Genomic DNA, 20,822 nt, shown 5'->3' with positions numbered 1-20,822 from the left:
TACTCTACTGTGGTATATAGAGTACTACAGTTGTACATTGTCATTGAGTACTGAAAACAATTGGGTGAATTAAGCAGTCCTCAGAAACTTATTCAATGACATGATAATAATTGGGAAGGCCATAATTTGAAAATCAGGTTTTGATTTCAAAGGTCATGCTTTTAAAAACTAGATTACAACTTGCTTCTCTAACCTACAATCAAAAAACTGCAAAGCTGACCCTCTGCAAAGTGACTACGTTTGTTTATTGTCTGCTGCTATTCTAGATGCTGTCTTCACTTTATTTTGTTTTTATTTTAAAGAGAATAAAACAAAACAATAAAGCAGATCAGAAGAAAACAATTAAGTGACATAGATTGAAAAGGAAGACAATAGGAGATCTACAGTGGCTACCATAATTTTAGTCTCTTGTTTTCTTCTAAATAGTTGTCTATATCTTCACACACAATGAATTCATACAAAACAAAATAGTATAAAACTGATCAGAACAGAATAATGAAGGCATTGCAAGCCTTCAAAACCAGTCAATAGGAAAATCAACAATGGCTGCCATAATGTCTCTTGTCTCTTCAAATAGCTGTCCATACCTTCATGTATGTAGAAATTGAAGTAATACAAAACAGACTAAAACCACTCTGAACAAAGAATAAAAGCATTACTTGATTTCACAGCATGATGATAGGAAGTCAGCAACGGATACCATAATGTCTCTTTCGAGGTAGCTGTTCATGGGCCAGGGATTTAGCTCAGCGGCATAAGTGCCTGCCTGGCAAGAGTGAGGGCGTGAGTTCGATCCCTGGTACCAAAAAAACAAAAAAACCCAAAGTAGCTCTTCATCACACATAATATAATCGATTCTTGTAAACTGTTTAGGAGAAGTTCTAGGCATGTATAAGGCTCTTACATGTACATCTATCCTTGCATTTCTTACACTAGGGAGGCACAGTATTTACACATGAGGGTTTGATTTATTTCACTTATGAATACAGTCTCAAGTTGCATCCATTTACCTATAAAAATCTCAATGTAGGGGCTGGGGATTTAGCTCAGCGGCATAAGCACTTGCCTTGCAAGCAGGCGGTCGTGAATTCGATCCCTGGTACTGATAAAAGAAAAAAATCTCAATGTGACTATCCTTTATAGCTAAGGAGTATTCCCTTGTATAAAAGTACCAAATCGTTTTTATCCATTCCTCAGCTGATGGACATTTAGGTTGTTTCCAAGATTTAGCTATTACAAATTGTGCTGCTATAAACATGGGTGCACATATATCACTGTGATATGATGTTTTCAGTTCTTCAGGGAATATGCCCAGAAGTGGAATAGCTGGGTCAAATGGGACTTCTAATCCCAGCTTTTAAGGAACCTCCGTACTGACCTCTACATAGTGGTTGCACCAGTCTGCACTCCCACCAACAGTGCAGAAGTGTTCCTTTTTCCCCACAGCCTCTCTACCATTTGTTGTTGGCAGTTTTCTTGATCCTGGACATTCTTTGTGGAGTGAGATGGAATCTCAGTGTGATTTTAATTTGTGTTTTTCTAATGACCAATGATGCTGAGCATTTTTTCATGTATTTATTCGCCATTTGTATTTTTTTTATCTGAGAACTGTGTATATCAGATGCCCGTTTTTGGATTGGGTCTTTGAATTTTGTGAGTCTGAGCTTTTAAAAATTTTTTTATATGTTCTAGACAGAAGCCGTTGTCTGAGGGACAGTTGATTAAGATTTTTTCAAAATTCATGGTTTTAGGGACTGGGGATTTAGCTCAGTGGCATAAGCACCTGCCTTGCAAGCAGGTGGTCGTGAGTTCGATCCCTGGTACCGATAAAAAGTTTAAAAAAAAAAAAAAAGAGCAAAATTTGTGGATTGGGCCAGGGATTTAGTTCAGCGACACAAGCACCTGTGCTGCAAGCATGTGGTCCTGAGTTCGATCCTTGGTACAAAAAAAATTTTTTTTTTGTAGGTTTCCTTTTTACTCTGTTGGAGATTTTCTTTGACATGCAAAAACTTTTTAATAAGATGAGATCCCAGTTACTGATTCTGGGAAGTAATTCCCATGCTGTTTGATTTTTGTTCATGAATTCTCTGCCTACCCCTATGTCTTCAAGATTTCTATCTACTTTGTCTCCTGGTAGATTTAATGTTTCTGTTTTAATATTTAGTTCTTAGATCCATTTTGACTTTAGCTTAGTATGTGGTGATAGGCATGGGTCTAGTTTTAATTTTCAGCATATGGAGAGCCAATTTTTCCAGCACCAGTTATTAAAGACTGTCTTTCATCCAGTGAATGTGTTTGTCCCCTTTGTCAAAGATAAGGTGGCTGAGTGTGTTTGTAGTTGTAGTTGTATCTTCTAATCTATTCCATTGATCTTGAGATCTGTTTTTATTTCAGTACCATGCTGATTTTATTATAGTAGGTATGTAGTATAACTTCAAGTCAGGGTTTGTGATGCCTCCTGCCTTGTCTTTGTTGCCAAGAATTGGCTTTGCTATTCTAGGTCTTTTGTGGTTCCAGATGAATTTTAGAAATGATTTCTTTCCATCTATGAAGTATGTGAGTGGTATTTGGATTGGAATTGCATTAAATCTGTATAACAATTTTGGGGGAATGACCATTTCCACAATATTTGTTTTCCTATCCAGGAACAAGGAATGTTCTTTCCATTTTCTGATCCTCTTCAATTTCTTTTTTCAGGGTATTATAATTTTCCCTGAATAGATCTTTAAGTCTTTTATTTTTGTGGATGCTATTGTGCTGTATGTGGCTTCTCTTATTTCTCAGTGATTTTTTTGTTTGTGTATAGGAATGCTATTGATTTTTAAGTATTGACTGTGTATCCAGCTACATTACTGAATTGAGTTATTATACCTAAAAGTTTTCAATGGAGTTTTTTGGGGTCTTATATGTAGAGTATCATGTTGTCTGCAAATAATGGTAATTTAACTTTTTTTCCTGTGCTTACTGCTTTTATTTCTCTCTCGTTGATTAGCTCTGGCTAGTATTTCCAACACTGTATTGAATAGGAGTGGTGATAATGGACATCCTTGTGTTCCAGATTTTAGAGTAAAAGCTTTCAGTTTTTATCCACTTAATATAATGCTGGCTATTGCTTTTATCAAATTGAAGTAAAAACCACCTATTCTGATTTTCTGCAGCGTTCTTATCATGAATGAGTGTTGGGCTTATTATCAAAAGCTTTTTCTGCATCTATAGAAATGATCATGTGATTCTTATTTTCGGCTCTATTGATATGGTGGATTACGTTTACTGATTTGCATATGCTGAACCATCCCTGCAGTCCTGGGATGAATCCCACTTGGTTGTGGTGTACAATCTTCACGATGATTTGCTGCATTCTGTTTGCCAATACTTTATTGAGAAATTTTGCATCTATGTTCATTAGGGAGGTTGGCCTGTAGCTCTGTTTTTTGGTTGAGTCTTTCTGTGGTTTTGGTATTAGAGTAATACTGGCTTCCAGGAATGAGTTAGAGAAACTTGCTTCCCTTTCAATTTCATTAAACAGTTTGAGGAATGTCGGCATTAAATCTTCCTTGAATTTCTTGTAGAATTCTGCATGAATCTATCAGGCCTTGGGCTTTTCTTTGTTGGTAAGATTTCAAATATGGGGGCTGGGGATAAGGCTGGGGATAAGGCAGCGGCATAAGCACCTGCCTTGCAAGCAGGCAGTCGTGAGTTCAATTCCTGGTACCGATAAAAAAGAAAAAGACAAAAAAAAAAAAAAAAGATTTCAAATATGTTTTTAATTTCATTAATTGAAATTGGGTTATTCAGCAGTTTTACATCTTCTTGATTCAGCTTTGGTAGTTCGTGTTTCTAGAAATCTGTCCATTTCTTCTGTATTGTCAAACCTATGAGTGTAGAGGTTTTCAAAGTAGGTATTGATGATCTTCTGTATTTCCACAGGGTTTGTAGTGATTTCACCCTTTTCATTTCTTATTGCATGAATTTGAGTTTTGTCTTTTCTTTTTAAAATAAGGCTGGTTAAGGGCTTGTCAATTTTATTTATCCTTACAAAGAATGAACTCTCATTGATTCTTTGTATTGTTTTCTTAGTCTCTATTGCATTGATTTTCACTCTGATCTTTATAATTTCCTCCCATCTCTTGGCTTTGAGCTTGACTTGCCCAAACGTCTTTTTCTAGATGTTTATTGTGTAGCATTAGGTTGTTTATTTGTGTTTGTTCTATTTTCCTGATGTGGAAATTCACAACAATAAATTCCCTTCTGAGGACTCCTTTCATTGTGTCCCACAGGTTCTGGTAAGTTGTTTTTGTATTTTCATTTGTTTGTAGATTTTTAAAATTTCATCTTTAATTTCCTCTGTGAACCACTGATTACTCACGCAGGAGTGTATTATTTAATTTCCATGTAGTTGTGTGGTTTTTGCAGTTTCTTTTGTCGTTAATTTCTAGTTTCATGGTGCTATGATCTGATAACATGTATGGAACAATTTCAATTCTTTTGCATTTACTTAAGCATGTTCTGTGGGCCAGTACGTGGTCTGTTTTAGAGAATGTCTCATATGCTGCTGAGAAGAATGTGTATTCTGATGTTGGGTGCAACACTGTACACATCCGCCAAGTCCATTTGTTCACAGGTGTGATTCAGTTCTGTTGTTTCTTTACTAATTTTCTATCTAGTTCATCTGTCTCTTTGTGTCAATAAGGTGTTAAAGCCTCCTGTTATAATTGTGTTAGTGTTTATTTGGTTTTTCATTTCTGTTAATATTTGTTTTGTATAGCTGGGTGCTCCCAAATTTGGTGCACATATAATTAAGATTGTTATGTCTTCCTCTTGAAGTTTTCCTGTAACTCATATGTAGTGACCTTTTTTATCTCTGTGGATCATTCTTGGTTTGAAATTCACATTGTTTACAAACAAAATAGTTACCCCTACTTTTTTGGGGGGAGGTTCCTTTTGTATGAGGTATTGTTCTCCATTCTTTGACTTTCAATGTATGAGTTTCCTTTTGGGCTAGATGGATTTCCTGTGTACAGCATAGTTGGAGGTTGTTTCTTGATCCATTCTGCGAGTCTATTTCTTTTAATATTAAGACCATTTACATCAGTGGTTATAACTGATATATTTTGGGTTATTTTTTTTTTTTTTTGTCTTTTTCCTTTTTTATCGGTACCAGGGATCGAACTCACGACTGCCTGCTTGCAAGGCAGGCACTTATGCCGCTGAGCTAAATCCCCAGCCCCTTGGGTTATTTTTGACATTATGTTTTTGCTTTTGATTCTTTACCTTTCCCCTCTAATTGTTTCTCTTGCTTAGTGGTTTTTTTCCTGTGTCTATCTACAATGTCTTTCAGTATTCTTTGCAGAGTTAGTTTGGTGGTCATGAAGTTGTTCAGCTGTTCTTCATTGTGGAAGTATCTTATTTCTCCATCAATTTTTTTGCAGGATACATCAATCTGGGTTGGAGATTATTTTCCTGTAGTGTCTGAAATACTTCCCTCCATGCTCTTCTTGGCTTCATTGTACTGAGAAGAGTCTGTGTTGTTTGATTCTGATAGGCTTTCGTTTATAGGTGATCTGTGTCTCTTCTAACAGTTTTTAATATTCTGTTATTATGTTGAATTTCTAGGATGTTGATTATTATTTGTCTGGTTGTAGTTTTACTTTGGTTATGGCTATGTGGAGTTCAATATGCTTCACTTACCTGTTTGTCAGTTTCCATTGTCATGTTTGGAAAACTTTTGACTATTACTTCTGTAAATAGTCTTTTGATATCATTTGTGTTGTCCCCTTCTTTTTCGTTTATACCTATCTATCTTATGTTGTTTTTCTTTGCATCGTCTTGCAGCTGTTGCATTGTTATTTTCTGATTCCTTGTTATTTTTAAAAGATCTTTCTTTTCCTGTTCACTAGCTGCAATATTGTCTTCGAGGTCTGAAATTCTATCTTCACTTTCACTGAGGCAGTTTTGACAACTTTCAATGGAATTTTTGATTTCCTGGATATATCTTTGAAACTGTTTCATGCATTCTGTTTGTTTTTTATATTGTTCATTCAAAGTTTCCATCTTTTTGCATTGTTTCTCTAATTTTTTAATATTTTCTTTGTGTTCTTCAGGTATGTTCAGCATTTCTTTCATTACGTTTATTATTTCTTCTTTTACCTGGGAGATTATTTCTGATCTGAGTTCTTTTATTTCTTCTTGGAGTTGTTTCTTTACTTCAGTCGCTGTCATTTCAGGAATTTCAGTTTATGGATTACATTTTCTTTTATGTCCATGTCTCCTAGTCTTGCTTGGGATGGGCTGGAAGTTTGAGATTGCATTTTGCTGTTTTGTTTTGTCATTTTCCTATATCCCTTAGGAAAGCTGAAGGCCAGGTCTCAGTTGTTTCTTGGGTTGAGAATATCTATCCTTGCTGCAGGGAGTTTCCCCAGTTGAGTGGAGGTTATTATGCAGGCCTTACCAGTGGCTCCTAGCCATTCAGGTGTTGCTGAGTGTGGCCCAGGTAGGCCAGCAAGGACCCTTCCCAGGCATCCTCTGGTGATGAGGTATGCTGGGCGGGGCTCTAGCAGTCTCTGAGCAATGTGCCAATGTTTCCCCTTGGGATGGATAGTGCTGTGCACACTTTCTGCTCAAGAAGCAGAGCGCAGGTGGCTCTGGGCCACTGTGAGGTCGCTGGGCAGGTGCTGCCTTCACTTTAATTACCCAAGCTTACTGAACAGAATTATGTGTGTGAAGTTTTAAGTTGAGTGACTCACCTTGATTATGGTAATCACCTGGAAAATGTTTTTTTAAAATTACAGTTCACTGGCTTTGAGTTGGAGCCTAAGAACTTGTTTCAAGCAGTGCTATATATGATTTTTGAGAATCTGACCAGTTTGAAGACCATTTCATTTTAGATACATGAGCCTCCCAACACCTTCATCATCCCTGGCAAGTAGTCATCTGTTATCTGATATCCTCTTATGACAGGAAGGTCGTTTCATCAGTAGTTAGATGTAATTCCATGCTTCTATAGAAGTTTTTTATTTACTATTCTGTATGAATTGGATCAACTTACTGGATAGATTTGTTGGTTTGTTTTTTGAGATAGGGTCTTGCTACTTGTATAGTTGAGGCTGCCTTCCAACTCTTAGCAATCCTGCCCTAACCTCTTGAGTGTTGGAATTACAAGTGTGTGTCATCATGTAAAGTCTATATAAAGAGCTAAATGAAAAAATAAAACTGTCCTGGCTAGAAAGATTTTTTTTTTCAGTATCAGTGATCAAGTTATATATCTTCAGCTTATTCTAAATTTTGAGAGAAGATCTTGCTAAGTTGTGCAGAACTGGCTTCCAATTTGTAGTCTTCCTGCTCAGCCTCCTGAATAGCTGGGAACACAGGTATGCACCACCATACCCAGCTGGAAACGTTACTGAATGACATCAATCATCCTTTTTTGTTAATAATTCCCTGCCTTGTCAAACTATTTTCAAGAGTTGTCTTGTCTATAGGCCTTTAGGTTGAAGTGCAGGTATGATATCAGTGCCTAGGTACTCATTTTTCGATTGTCAATGCCAGAAATAGGTGGTTGCTTTGTCTCATCTGTATACTTCCTCTTGACTTTTTTCTGGGGACAAAGAATATGATATCTCTAAGGGGACAGATAAGCCTTCATTTCTGGAAATTCGACTTCTTAAGTAATTGAAGTTTCCATTGATAAAGTGAATCCAAAGCCAAACAAATGATCTTCAGGAAGATTTTAAAGGTAAAAATAAAGATCTTCTTGAATTATATAGAAACCAAAATGGAACACCAAAGAATGTGTTCCATGTTTCTTTCCTATCCAAGGATTGTGACAAATAATCAATTAGTGCTATCCATTGGAGAAGGTAAGTGATCATGTGCACAGCTGAATAAACTGTGCAAGGTGCGAGCATTCGCTCATCGCTGTAGACATGTTTGCTGCTGATGTGTTTGTCTTGCTTGTCTTCAGCAAACAGAGTAGGTCTGTTCTAAGAATGAACTTAGACTATGAGCTGCATTCCACTTTAATTCTGAACTGAAGTATGTAGGTGATGGTTCCTATGGGCATGAGCAAAATGTAGTGAAAGCATTTTTTTTCACTTAGTTTGCAGGGATTCTATTTTCAATTTTTAAAAAATCTAATATGAAAAATTCTGTGAATTTTTGTTTTTCATGTTAATGCTTTTCAAAAGGTAATTTTAGTGCTTGAAACACTTTTATTTTTAAAAAGTATCTGATGTATCAAACATTGTCATAAATAGTAAAGATATTACAATTATATTGAAATTACAATTGTTTTTATTTTTCAGGAAAGTGATTGTTTGTAGGCTGAGTTATTTTGGTCGTACTCTGTCATGGGAACAGTGTTCGTATTGATAGCAGAGGCAAGAAGTAGAATAAAAGGCAAAGCCAATTTACTTTTTTTAAAAAAATCATTTTTTTGCAGTACATACTGCCTTATTACCCTGAAAAGAAGATCTTATCAGAAACTTCTCAGCCTTGAAACCTAGAGATAAGAAAACAAAACACACTAAAGATCAAAACTGCCACCCCAATCAGCCTACCCTCATTTTACATGTGGGCACTATTCTCACTTGGTGGCTACTCTGTAAGGCAGGTGTTTATTTTTGTTTGTTTGTTTTTGTTTTGTTTTGTGTTTGAGACAGAGTCTTGCTATTGAACTTGCAGCAATCCTTCTGCCTCAGCGATTTTTCCCTTTAAATTTCCCTTTTTAGTTATTTGGGAGAAAGTCAGTCTGAAGAAAGGGGGGGGGGCATTTATATGATAGAATATCAGGGGAGAGGAGGTAATTTAATTAATTATAGTGGGAATGTATATTAAACAGAATGGTGCTAAGTCATTATTCTTGATGAAAAGAATGACTGTTATTTATTAGAGGTGTCTATAAATTTCATTCATGTCATCAGTCCTTAGCAGGAAGCAAATGTCATAGTATAAATTTTATGAATTACTTTTACGTATTGTCTTGTTCTGTGTTTTTATTTTTAGGACCGGAGTAGGCCCTATGACACTTTTAACTTGCACTCGTTGGAGAACTCCTTAATGGATATGATAAGGACTGATCATGAGCCTCTGAAAGGTAAACACTACCCTCCCAGTGGCCCACCAATGAGTTTCGCTGATATAATGTGGAGGAATCATTTTGCAGGTTAGGAATATTCATATGTCCATTACTTGCTTGGTGTTTTAAGCAAAAATCAGCTTTTTAAAAATGTGATTTATTTTTATTTTGTTTGTTTTTGCTTTTGTTTGCTTCTGTAAAGCATTGTGGAATGTATTTAAAGTTCATTTTCTTCCTTTTTAACCTGGGTTCAGCTACTTTCAGTAACCAAAGATGATTGCTTTAATCAGTAATGTCTGGAAGAAGCATGTGTTATAGCTGAGTCGTTATTCTAACCTGAGACAAGAAGCCAAACTTTCTGGACTTTATTTTTGGAATCCTCAGCTAAATTTGGATAATTCTTTTAAATACAGGTATACTGCAAGAAAGTGTGAAATTTAATAAATCAATTTAAAAAGATTACAGAAAAATTCATATAAAAGGCTCCATTTTATGAAATTATAATCACTTTACTAATATAGGAAGCATCATAACAGATTTAAAAGTAGCCAGTTACTTACCTTTTGCATAGTCCGAGACTAAAATATAAAGAAAGTGTCTAAAAGTATATGCATGTTTTAACATAAATATAAGGCAAAAATTCCATAAATTCAGGATAGATATTGATATTACATTCAAAATTTCAGATAGTTCTTTTCATGGATTATAGGGCTTTTTGGGGACCCTATGGTCATGCAAATTACCTATTAAAATTCATTTGGGTTAGGTCCTAACTATCTGAAAACTGAAGCTTGCCACAGGAATGCCAATCTTGTGTGAGCCATGTATCTGCCAGAATTGTGAGGCATTTGATCCCCTGTTCTGTGTAGGCCCTGCCATGGGGTATCTAAATGTCAGTGAGCATCTGACACTCACTTCCTAAGACACACTGGATCAATGGAATAGATTAGAAGACACAACCACAATTACCAACACTCTCAATCACCTTGTCTTTGATAAAGGGGCCAAACAGGTTCACTGGAAGAATAACAGTCTGTAGTAAATGGTGCTGGAAAAACTGGCTCTCCATATGCCAAAAACTAAAACTAAACCCATGCCTATCACCATGAACTAAACTAAAATCTAAATGGATCAAAGATCTGAATATTAAAACAGAAACACTAAATCTTTTGGAAGACAAATTAGGTAAAAATCTTGAAGACATGGGGTAGGTAGAGAATTCATAAACAGGACTCAAACCGCACGGGAAATACTTCCCAGAATCAATAACCAGGATCACCTCTTATTAAAAAGTTTCTGCATGTCAAAAGAAATCTCCAGCATATTGAAAAGAAAACCCATTGCTTAAATTGTTCTGTCCTGAGCTGCTTTTTTATGTCCTCTTTTGTCTTAATCTCTTTAAAATAAAAAAAAAATTAAATAAAAAAAGACACACTGGAAACCCATTGCATCATTTTCTTGTCAGGCTTATGATTTTCTGTTGCTTTTCTCATTTATCTAATAAAAGGTAGTAGTTTTAGGCTATGAAGAAACAAAGCATTTTGTAAAAAACTAGATTTTAGGCTTTTAGAAGCAGAGAAAAAATTTATTCGTTCATTTTATATTTAGTCATGTTGTCACATCTTTCCTCAGTTACAGATTGGGATGTGGTAATTTAAAGCATATTTCACTTAGAAGTGAGAATGATGTTTAAAACAACCAACAATAGCTGGGGATTTAGCTCAGTGGCATAAGCACCTGCCTGGCAAGCACGAGGTCATGAGTTCGATCCTCAGTACTAAAAAAAAAAAAAAAAAAAAAAAAAAAAACCAACAATATTCACAGACTGTTTTGTGTTTTTCAGTTTTTTAAGGCTCCGTTTGTCTTCTTTCACTACCATGGATAGCTATAAGCTTTTCCTAATTCTAAAATATTCAACTACTGTTTTTTTTTTAACTACTGTTTTTTTATTCATACCTATTTTATCTGTATCTGTCTTTTTTTCTTCTTGCAGTAAAAGATTATGCAAGGGTCTTACATTGTAGTCTATAAAATAGTTTTCTAGACTTTTGTGTACATTGGTTAAACTTGTGTACCCTGTTGAGAGTAGCTCTGGCGCAGGGTAAAGGTGGTACCTCACTAGGAGGTGTTGTAGATATCGTTTCCTATGATGACCTTTTTAGTGCAGGTCTATTTGCTTCTGCATAGTTTTTTTAAGTAGCAAATATGAGATTTCATTTATAAAAATGTCTGCACCATACTTATACCCTTTTTTTTTTTTGAGTGTGTATGCAGTAGTGGGGTTTAAACCCAGTTTTGTCCTGAGCTACATACTCAACCCCGTGCCCCCTTTCCAATTTTTAATTTTGAAACAAGTTCTAAGTTGCCCAAGCTGGGCTCAAACTATTGATCTTCTTGCCTCAGACTCCCAGACTTCTGGGATTACAGGTGTGCACTGATACCCAGCTTTTGTCTTAATTTTGAGGTACTCAGTTTGAACTTTTTCAAAAGCTTCCATGTAGTTACGATGTCTCAGTTCATCATAAGACCCACAGTGATTTCCATAAATAGACTTCTGTGGTCAAAGATGTCACTCTGTCATTGTAACTTGGTTAGGATGTTTAAGATTCCTGCTTCTCTTTTGTAACTTGGAATCTTTTGTAACTAGGAGCCTTTTAGATGTGGTTTATAGCATCGTGTGTATGATCCTCATTCTTTTTGTGTGTGTGCCAAGGATTGAACACAGGGCCTAGCACATGCTAGGCAAGCATTCTACCACTGACCTATATCCCCACCCATGATCCTAATTACTTCTACCAATAAAATAATGATATTTTGACTTCAAAGAAAAATATTAAGTGATTTTTAGCTTTGAAAAGTGAAAATTGCTGGGCATGGTGCTACACTTCTGTAATCCCAGCTTGGAGGAGGCTGAGCCAGGAAGATCGCTGAGTTTGAGATCAGCCTGGATTATTTAGTGAGTTCAAAACCACTCTGAATTACATAGCAAGACCCTGTCTCAAAAAACAAAAACAGAATAAGACAAAAAGGTGAACATTGTTAGAATAAAAAGGTAATTAAATATAAAAAACATTGTGATGCTGTATCCTTTATTTTTCAATTTCTCATCTGATAAATAGTACCAATTTTTCACTCAATATTTGTTTTTTGAGATAGAGTATATAACTGAGTAGTTTAGGTTGGCCTTCAACTTGCTCTGTAGCCCAAAGAGGCCTCAAACTTGCGTCCTCCTCACTGCTGGGATTACAAATATGTGCCCCCCTGCCCCACTAGTTCTCTTTGGTCTTTAGAATTAATTGATAGGATTTAAATTTGGCCTTTAGTCTGTTCAGTTTTTTCCTTTGTTACAGGTAATGCTGCCACACATGAGTTCTGACAAATAGCTCTTCCTCTGGAAAACGCATTGTAAGGGTCTTTGAGTCAGAAGATGTAAACATCTAGGCAGATCGAGAGGCAGATGGTAGACTATTTCTCCTCCTCCTCCTCTTCTTCCACCACCACTCCTCCTCCTCCTCCTCCGCCTTGTCCTCCTCCTTCTTCTTCTTTTTTAAGATACGGCCTCGATATATAGTTCAGGCTGGCCTTGAACTCATTGTGTAGCCCAGGCTGGCCTGGAATTCATGGCAATCCTGCCTCACCCTCTCAAGTGCTGAGATTACAGGTATGTGCCAACACACCCAGCTTTTGTATGTTTCTTTGTCTTGGTGTTTTAATCTTTTTCTTAAAGCTCAACTTTCTTCATAAAAGAACATATTCTTTCTTATAAGAATTTTATATAATATAAAAGGACAAAGAGGAAAGTTGAAAACCTTATTTAGACTCATTAACTAGAGATTATAAAGGTTATTATTTTTAGTAACATTCATATATATATATATATATATATTATATATATATATATATATATATATATATATATATAGTCTTTTAGAGACAGGGTCTCTCTGTGCAGTTCAGGCTGGCCTTGGGCTCTCTTTGGAGCCCAGGCTGATCTTGAACTTGTAATGACCCTCCTGCTTCAGCCTCCTGAATGCTGGGATTACAGGAGTGTGCCACCATGCCCAATGCCAGACTTCATTGTCTTGCTTTTTGTTTTTTGGTACTAGGGATTGAATTTGCAACCTTGCACTTGCCAAGGAGGTGCTTATGTTGCTGAGCTAAATCCCTAGCCCCCAAGACATCATTTTCAATTCAGATGAAATTTCAAATTCACCTCTCTGACTTTTTTCTCTCTTTCTTTCTTTCTTTCTTTTTTTTTTTTTTTTTTTTTGAGACAAGTTCTCACCATGTAGTTTAAGCTGGTCTCGAACTCACAGTGTAGCCCAGACTGGCCTCAAATTTGTGGTGATCTTTCTGTCTCAGCTTTTTAAGTGCTGGGATTATAAGCGTATACCACCATCTCACTTCAGAAATCCTATCTATCTGTCTATCCTTGACGCAGGGCAATAATTCAAGCAGGCCTTAAACTCACTGTGGAGTCCATCTGGCCCCAAATATGTGGTGATCCTTCTGCTTCAGCCTCTTGAGTGCTTCAGTCCTGTTAGGCATGCACCTCCATGCCCAACAGAACTTGGAAATTTTGAAGCATATCCTCCTGCAGAATTAAAAAAATATATATATATAGGAGTTGAGTTGAGTTTTCTTTTCATTTATTTATTTATTTATTTGGCTTTTTGAATCAGGGTCTCACTATGCTTTCAAGCTGGCCTTGGGCTCACTTTGTAGCTCAGGCTGGTTTTGAACTTACAGTGATCCTCCTGCCTCAGCCTCCTGAGTGCTGGGGTTATAGGCCTGTGCCACTACTCCTGGCATTAAATTGAGTTTTGCACTGAAGAATGCCTTCTGGAGGATAAGGATGTAGCTCTGTGGTAGAAAGCTTGCCTGACTCCCCTGGGCCTAGGTTGCATCCCCTGCATCATATAAATAAAAAAAAGAATGCCTTTGCAGCACTGATCAGATGCAGAACCTTTATTTAAATAAAAATAGATAGGGCATAATGGCCCAGCACTCCGGAAACTGAGGCAGGAGGATTGCTGCGAGTTCAAGACCAGCCTGGACTATATAGCAAGACCCTGTCTCAAAAAACCAGAACTAAAACCAAAACCAAAACAGACTTTTTTCCCCTTGTAAAGATTTCAAACTACGGTTCTTAGATGTAACAGAGTAACAATAATTTCCTCTTGTCTGTTACCATATCTTAAAGGAATGAGGGAGAGGAGAGTTTTGAGGAGAATGAAGTTATGAAAATTGTTAACTTATTTCTTTTCTAATTACAAAAATCCTTGGCCTAGCAGAGATGAAAGTAAAGAATTGATCTCTTCTCATTTCTAGTGGGTTCAAGATAGATCCAAGTTTGGAGAGTAAGGTCTTTGGTTTTGGGATAGAGAGGATAAGAGATAAAGAAAAAATAACTCCTCTCTGTACCCTTTTTATAGTTGTCCTCTGACTTGAAACCCCGCGGTCATTCGGTTTCACCCATCCCATGCCGTCCCTTTAGAATCAGTGCACAAGGCGAGTAAATAGCAAGGGGAAGATCCCACCCTTCAGCTGGGAAAGGGAAATAGAGCGATAGTGGAGACAAAGCAGCCAGGGCTTGCTGTTCCTTCCTCCCACGCGATCTCCTTCTTACAGCAGAGCAAGCCTGGCTGTTTGAGGGTAGTGTCTAATGGAGTGTTTGTATCATTTATGTTTTCTCTTCCTTCATCATTCATGGAACTGAGACTTGAGAAATGAAAAGAGCAGGTGTCCACTGAGAATAGGTATTGAAGAGCTTGTTTTCAAAAGTATACTGAAAGAATCTGAGGAAAGAATAGCTTATCTTCTGCTAATAGTGCTTTAACACATTTAAACTGACAGGAACTTGGAATGAATGAATTTCTCTTCTTTGTTATAGAAGCATTTTTATTTATGCGTCACAATTTGAACTACAGAGATTTTATAAATGAGCCCCTTTTATGGAATTTTTAGGTTCCTTTTTTTAAAGAGAAATATGCATTAAATTTTGTTTATTGATGTTCCAGAAAAATATACTGCTCTTTACTTCTGTAACTTGAGTCATCACTGTTTTGTTTTTATACTACCTCCCTTCATCCCATATTAGTGTTTTGTATAAGATTTAGTAGATTTTGCCAAGTGTGGTGGTGGGAGGCTGAGGCAGAAACATTGTGAGTTCAAGGCCAACCTCGGCTACACAGTGATTCTCTGTCTCAAAAAACTTTAAGAAAAAAAGATTATAGTAGTAATAAATTAAAGCAGATTTTACAGACCAGCGATATAGTTTAAAGGAAGAGTGTGTGCCTAGCATGCCAAATACGCTCTGTTCAGTTCTTAGTTCCACATAAACAAACAAACACACAAAAAAAACCAGTGGGGGATGGTTCTGAGTCCACAGGAAGTCATTATTCTTGTTCTGTATATTTTTTCAACTTTTTTGTTGGGGAGAATTCTTTTTAACGAGTTTTTGCCTCGTTTCCTTGACTGGCCCCAATCTCCTGGACTAAAGGTACCCTGCTGTTTCAGATTCCTGAGTATCTGACACTACAGACATGCATTACCATGCCTGGCTTTAAATGCATTTTAATCATCTGACCACTCCGAAAGAAAAGGAATGTGCCCAGATACTGCCCTTAGACAGAGTGAGTTAGTTTTTCTGAAGAGCAGCCTAAGAGGAGTAAGAGTGATAATTTGCTGAAGCACAGATTAATTATTTGCTGAAGCTAAGTGTGGTGGCATGCCCTTGTGTTCCCAGGTCCCTGGAAATCTAAGGCAGGAGAGTCACTTGAACCCAGGAGTTTGAGACAAGCCTGGGCAACATAGGAGGGCAAAAATTACTGATAACTTGCTGAAAATTATCCACTGCTGGTATAAGAAGAAAGCAGGAAGCTGAGTGCTGTGGCACACCTATACCACCTACTTTTTGGAAGAGGCAGAAGAATCCCAAGTTCAGGTCCACACTGTACTACAGAATGAGTTCACATCTATCCTGGACTAGTGAGACTCTGTCTCAGAAACCCAAAAACAACTACCACCAAGACTAAGAATTGACTGAAGTCTTGATTCGTGGGTTTGCTTAGTGGATATCTGGAACATATTTAGCGTATTATAGTATAAAAATTTATCATTCCCTTAAAAAGGATTTAAACCATTTAGTGTGCTTTAATGTATTATGTTATTTGTTGGATACTTTTTCTAAAGGAATATAGCTCCAATGTTATAAATAAAATTGGTAGGAAATGAAATCTGGTAGAATATGCATGTTACTTTATGACACTTTAACTTTCTGTAACATGGCACTTATATTCTATTATGTGAAGCTCTCTGAAGTACAGTACTTTAGTTTTTAAAGCAAAAGTAATTAGAGTAAGGTACCGCACATGTTCCCTATCTTGCAACATTATAGAATTAAAGAAATAACTTTCATAATTAATAAAAGGTCTTTGGAGGGTTGGACAGAGTCTTGCTATATAGTGCAGGCTGGCCTCAACTCATCACTTTTTTTCTGCCTCAGCTGCCTGATTGCGGAATTAGAAGGATCACTATGCCCACCTCCAAAGTACCACTTTAATAAAGACACATAAAAGTGTACATTTAGCTGGACTCAGAAGTGAAATACTTTTTTCCCCAAATGGTTTTTGTTGTTTTTTGTTTTGCTATGTTAGGGATCAAACCCAGGCCTCATATATGCTAGGCAAGTGCTCTACCACTGAGTTAAATCCCTATACCCTGGAGTGGTTTTTATAATTAGTTGGTTTTGTTTTGTTTTGTTCTGTTTGAGAGGAGATCTCACTAGGTAACCCAAGCTGGCTTGGAACGTGCAGTGATCTTTTTGCCTCAGCCTCCAAAGTGCTGTCATTACAGGTGTGTGCCACACCACCCCTGGCTATAATTAGATTTTTAAATATGAATGTGTACTGAGCTTATAAAACTATTTAATATATTTATTGTGTGGTAGAACCCAGGGAGCACAGAGCTATATTCCTAGCCCTTGTTAAATTTTTATTTTTACAATGGGTCTTGCTAGGTTGCCCAGGCTGACGTTGAATTTAAGATTCTCCTGCTTCAGCCTCCTAGGCACCTAGAATTATGGGCATGTGTTATGTACCCAGCATAACTGATTTTTACCGTCTAACTTACATCTACTCTATTCTCCAGCCTCCCTCTCTTTTCTTTTAGTCCCTGTTTATCAAGTGCTATGCAATGGGCAAAGTGGGACACAGTCTCAGATTTGTATAAAACTAAGTATGTGCTTTCGTGTTTGTGAAACCCTATATCGTACACTATACTTAAAAGATTGCTAGCTGACACAAACAATTTAAAAATAGCAGACCCATGGATAGGTGACAAAATGTCACACTGGTAGCACCAGACAGCGTTAACAAAAATTACCAGATGTCACACACTCAATTCTGCTTTCACAGTTGATTAGACAGCAGCTTTGGTTGGAAAGAGGGAGAGAAGAGAAGTGACCTCATCTGAATTAGGAATTAGTTTATATTTTGCTGTTTTCTGTTTTTTCTCTCTTCCAAAATCCCTTAATAAGTGTAGAATTTGTCATACAATAAATTTTTAAAAATAATGACATATATTAGCTCCTCGTGATGTAATCATTATGTACCTCAAAGTTGTCCTAATAAAAATAAAAATTTCCAAAGTTATAAAATGATTCCAGGAGTTTAGCTCAGCAGCACAAGGGCCTGCCTGGCAAGTGTGAGGTAATGAATTCAATCCGTGGTACCAAAAGATGATTCCAACCTTGGAAAAGAAACCTAAAATATATATTCCTTTAACTGGGAGATTACTGCACAAACCAAAAGGTTAACTGTGCTTATCTTTGAGGTGACCTTGTTTTCTTCATATTTTCCATATTGTCTTAATTTTTCTCCAGTGAAAATATATTGTGTTTTATAATGTAAACATTAATTTTTGAAGACATGAAGAAACTAGTTTAAAGAAGATACAAGTCATTTTTTAAAAATTTGCATTTAGTTGGAAGGAAAAATTATGTTTAGATCATAGTTTTATTGGTCTGACAATGACCCAGAATTACTTAATTAATTAATTTATTTATTCTTGCTTTTTGAGAAAAGATTTTTCTGCATAGGTCTGCTCAGTATGTAATCCAGGTTGGCCTAAAATTGAGGTGATCTTCCTGCCTTAGCCTGCTGAATGCTGTGATTATAGGCATGTGCCACCATGTCCAGCCGGGATTTCTTTCTTTCTTTTTTTTTTTTTTTTAAAGAAAGAGGAATCCATTTTGATTTTGTGTGTGTGTGTGTGTGTGTGTGTGTGTGTGTGTGTGTGGTACTGAGGATCAAACTCACAACCTTGCGCTTACCAGGCAGGCGCTTACACCACTGAGCTAAATCCCCGGCCCCAGCCGGAATTTATCAAAAAAAAAAAAAAAGTTTTTAATGTTAATCCCCTCCCCTAGTATGGAAGAATGAGCCCAGAGTCTTTCCACTGAGCTACATCCTTAGCCCTTTTAAAACTTCTTATTTTGAAACAAAATTTCTCTCATTGGCTAAATTGCCCAGTCTCAACTCAAAGTTGCCTCAGGCTACCAGTAGGATCACATGAGTGCCCTTTTTATCCATGGATTCGCTGAAGTCAAATAGAATTAAAGAGAATAGTAGGAGAGATAAAAATGTTCTCTGCTTTTCTTTTTTTCTTTTTTTTTTTGTTCTCTGCTTTTCAACAGCCAGTGATGCCTTTCATCTGAAAAACACGGCCCATGGCTCTTGTTTGTCTCGTAGGGAAGAATGATTGGAAATGTTCAGCGTAGGCTGGAGAATAATGTTAGAGAACAGCCAGCTCCCTCCAGTGTCATCTTTCCCCGTGGAAAAGTTTTAATACCTCATGAGAGGGTCCCTGCGTGTGTGCTACCCTTCTAGAGGACTAAAAGGCACCCCTTCTGGAGACACACACCAAATGTTATTTGTGGGGGGTGTAAACTGCATAATTCTGAACTGTAAATGCAGAAACAGGAAACAGAAGTAGTCAATGAAGATCCCAGCTAAATTTGGGCCTACTTGATTTGCTCGATAGTCTTTATTATTCTGATAATACTAGACATCTAGAGAATATCTCTGGATTTTTGAGAACCACATCCTCCTCTAAGTATTCTTTGGTCAAAGACTGAAAAGAGCTGTTATGTCTGAAAGTTCTAATGGGTAGTGATTTTGAACTCCTGAAGAATTCTTAAGTAGGTTTCTCTGGTGAATACTATTTACCATTAAATTTGAATTCCATAGGAGATGTTGAAACTAGAGATGTTTCCAGAATTGGAAAAAAAGAAAGAAAGAAAGAAAAAGAATACGTTGAAGCTAGTCTAAGTCACATCTAGTTTTGTTTTTTTTTTTTATCGGTACCGGGGATCAAACTCACTACCGCCTGCTTGCAAGGCGGTGCTTATGCTGCTGTGCTAAATCCCCAGGCCCCATATCTAGTTTTTATGGATGTTAGTATTTGGTGATTGGGAATCTACATAAAGTTGTGATTATCAGGAAATAATGGAGAGAACATTGATACAGCTAATTGAATCCAGAATGTAAATTCTTTCTGCTGAATGAGTCTTCGATGACAAATTTTTGTATAGTAGTTTCTTTTTTTTTTTTTTGGGTACTGGGGATTGAACTCATGACCTCACGCATGCCAGGCAGGCGCTTATGCCACTGAGATAAATCCCCAGCCCACCATAGTGGTTTCTGATCAAGGTAGTGGTAGAAGATAGCATTCCTTGTATTTTGATATAGAGTTTAATTTTCAGGGACTCTGAATTACATAAAAGTATAATAAGGCTATGAAACAATTATATTCATAGACGTATTAGATGAGTCTAACATTGGAGTATTCCTGATTAGCTTTTGGAAAATATAAAGGTTTATGAAGTTTATAAAATAAAGTAGGCATTTTTAATAGAAAAATTATAATAGATTCTGAAAAAGAAATTATGTTATAAATACTAGCCAAATAATCTCTATAAAACTAGAGACAGGTGTAATGCTTTTGTTCTAATAGAATATTTAAAGAAATAAAAACTAAAAAAAATTTTTATTGATATCCTGGTAGTACTTGTAATAATTCCACCAAATGAGTTTCAAGTGCTAGTGAAGGGGGATTAAGTACTTAACAGTAAAATTAAAACAGTTGCATAGGAATTCATCCGTTGGTCATGATCTTCCCATTTTCACACACACAACATTAATACAAGTGATACACTTTATTTTGGAGACAAGGCCTCCCTATATAGTTTAGGCTGGGCTCAAACCTGCAGTCCTCTTGCCTCAGTCTCCCAAACTGCTGGGTTTAAAGTCATGCACCATCACACTCAGCAGGAACACAACTTTCTGTTTCAAACTAAGATAAACTAGTAGTATAAGTCAGACAAATTAGCATGCATATTAAAATATTTCAAAACAACATTAGTGAGATATTTGAACTCCTCTCTATTCCCTATTTATCTCTCTTCTATTTTGCTTTTCATTTGTATGTATATATATGTATGCACACACACACACACACACACACACACACACACACATATATATATAGTGTTGAAGAATTGGTTAAGAGATCTTATTAAATATATTTGTTTCCCCAAATAAGACTCTGATGTTTACACTCTGATGTTAACACTTCCACCTCTTTGTCACAAATACTAAAATGAAAAAAAAATCAGATGTCTACAGTTTTCCTTTTTACCGCTGGTGACCATTAGTTGAAACATCTGATTTCTATGTGTGAACTCATA

General features: G+C 36.5%; 1 protein-coding gene across 8 annotated transcripts in view; it reads left to right on the top strand.

Annotated features, from left to right (window-relative positions):
• Positions 1-20,822, top strand: part of Cpeb3 (cytoplasmic polyadenylation element binding protein 3) — a 216,535-nt gene that overhangs the window by 60,691 nt on the left and 135,022 nt on the right. For 6 of the 8 annotated variants that reach the window (XM_063239354.1, XM_063239359.1, XM_063239353.1 and 3 more), the window contains exon 3: positions 9,001-9,160. In XM_063239354.1, the coding sequence (XP_063095424.1) occupies positions 9,001-9,160 (160 nt within the window). The remainder of the gene's footprint in view (positions 1-9,000; positions 9,161-20,822) is intronic. The other 2 variants (XM_063239361.1, XM_063239360.1) reach the window with 1 other exon arrangement.

This window comes from Cavia porcellus, unplaced genomic scaffold, assembly GCF_034190915.1.
Source record: "Cavia porcellus strain 051 isolate PalLab524CR breed Dunkin Hartley unplaced genomic scaffold, mCavPor4.1 scaffold_28, whole genome shotgun sequence".
NCBI lineage: Eukaryota > Metazoa > Chordata > Mammalia > Rodentia > Caviidae > Cavia > Cavia porcellus.
The sequence above is the reverse complement of the archived record's forward strand: the minus strand, read 5'-3'. Positions and strand labels throughout refer to the sequence as shown.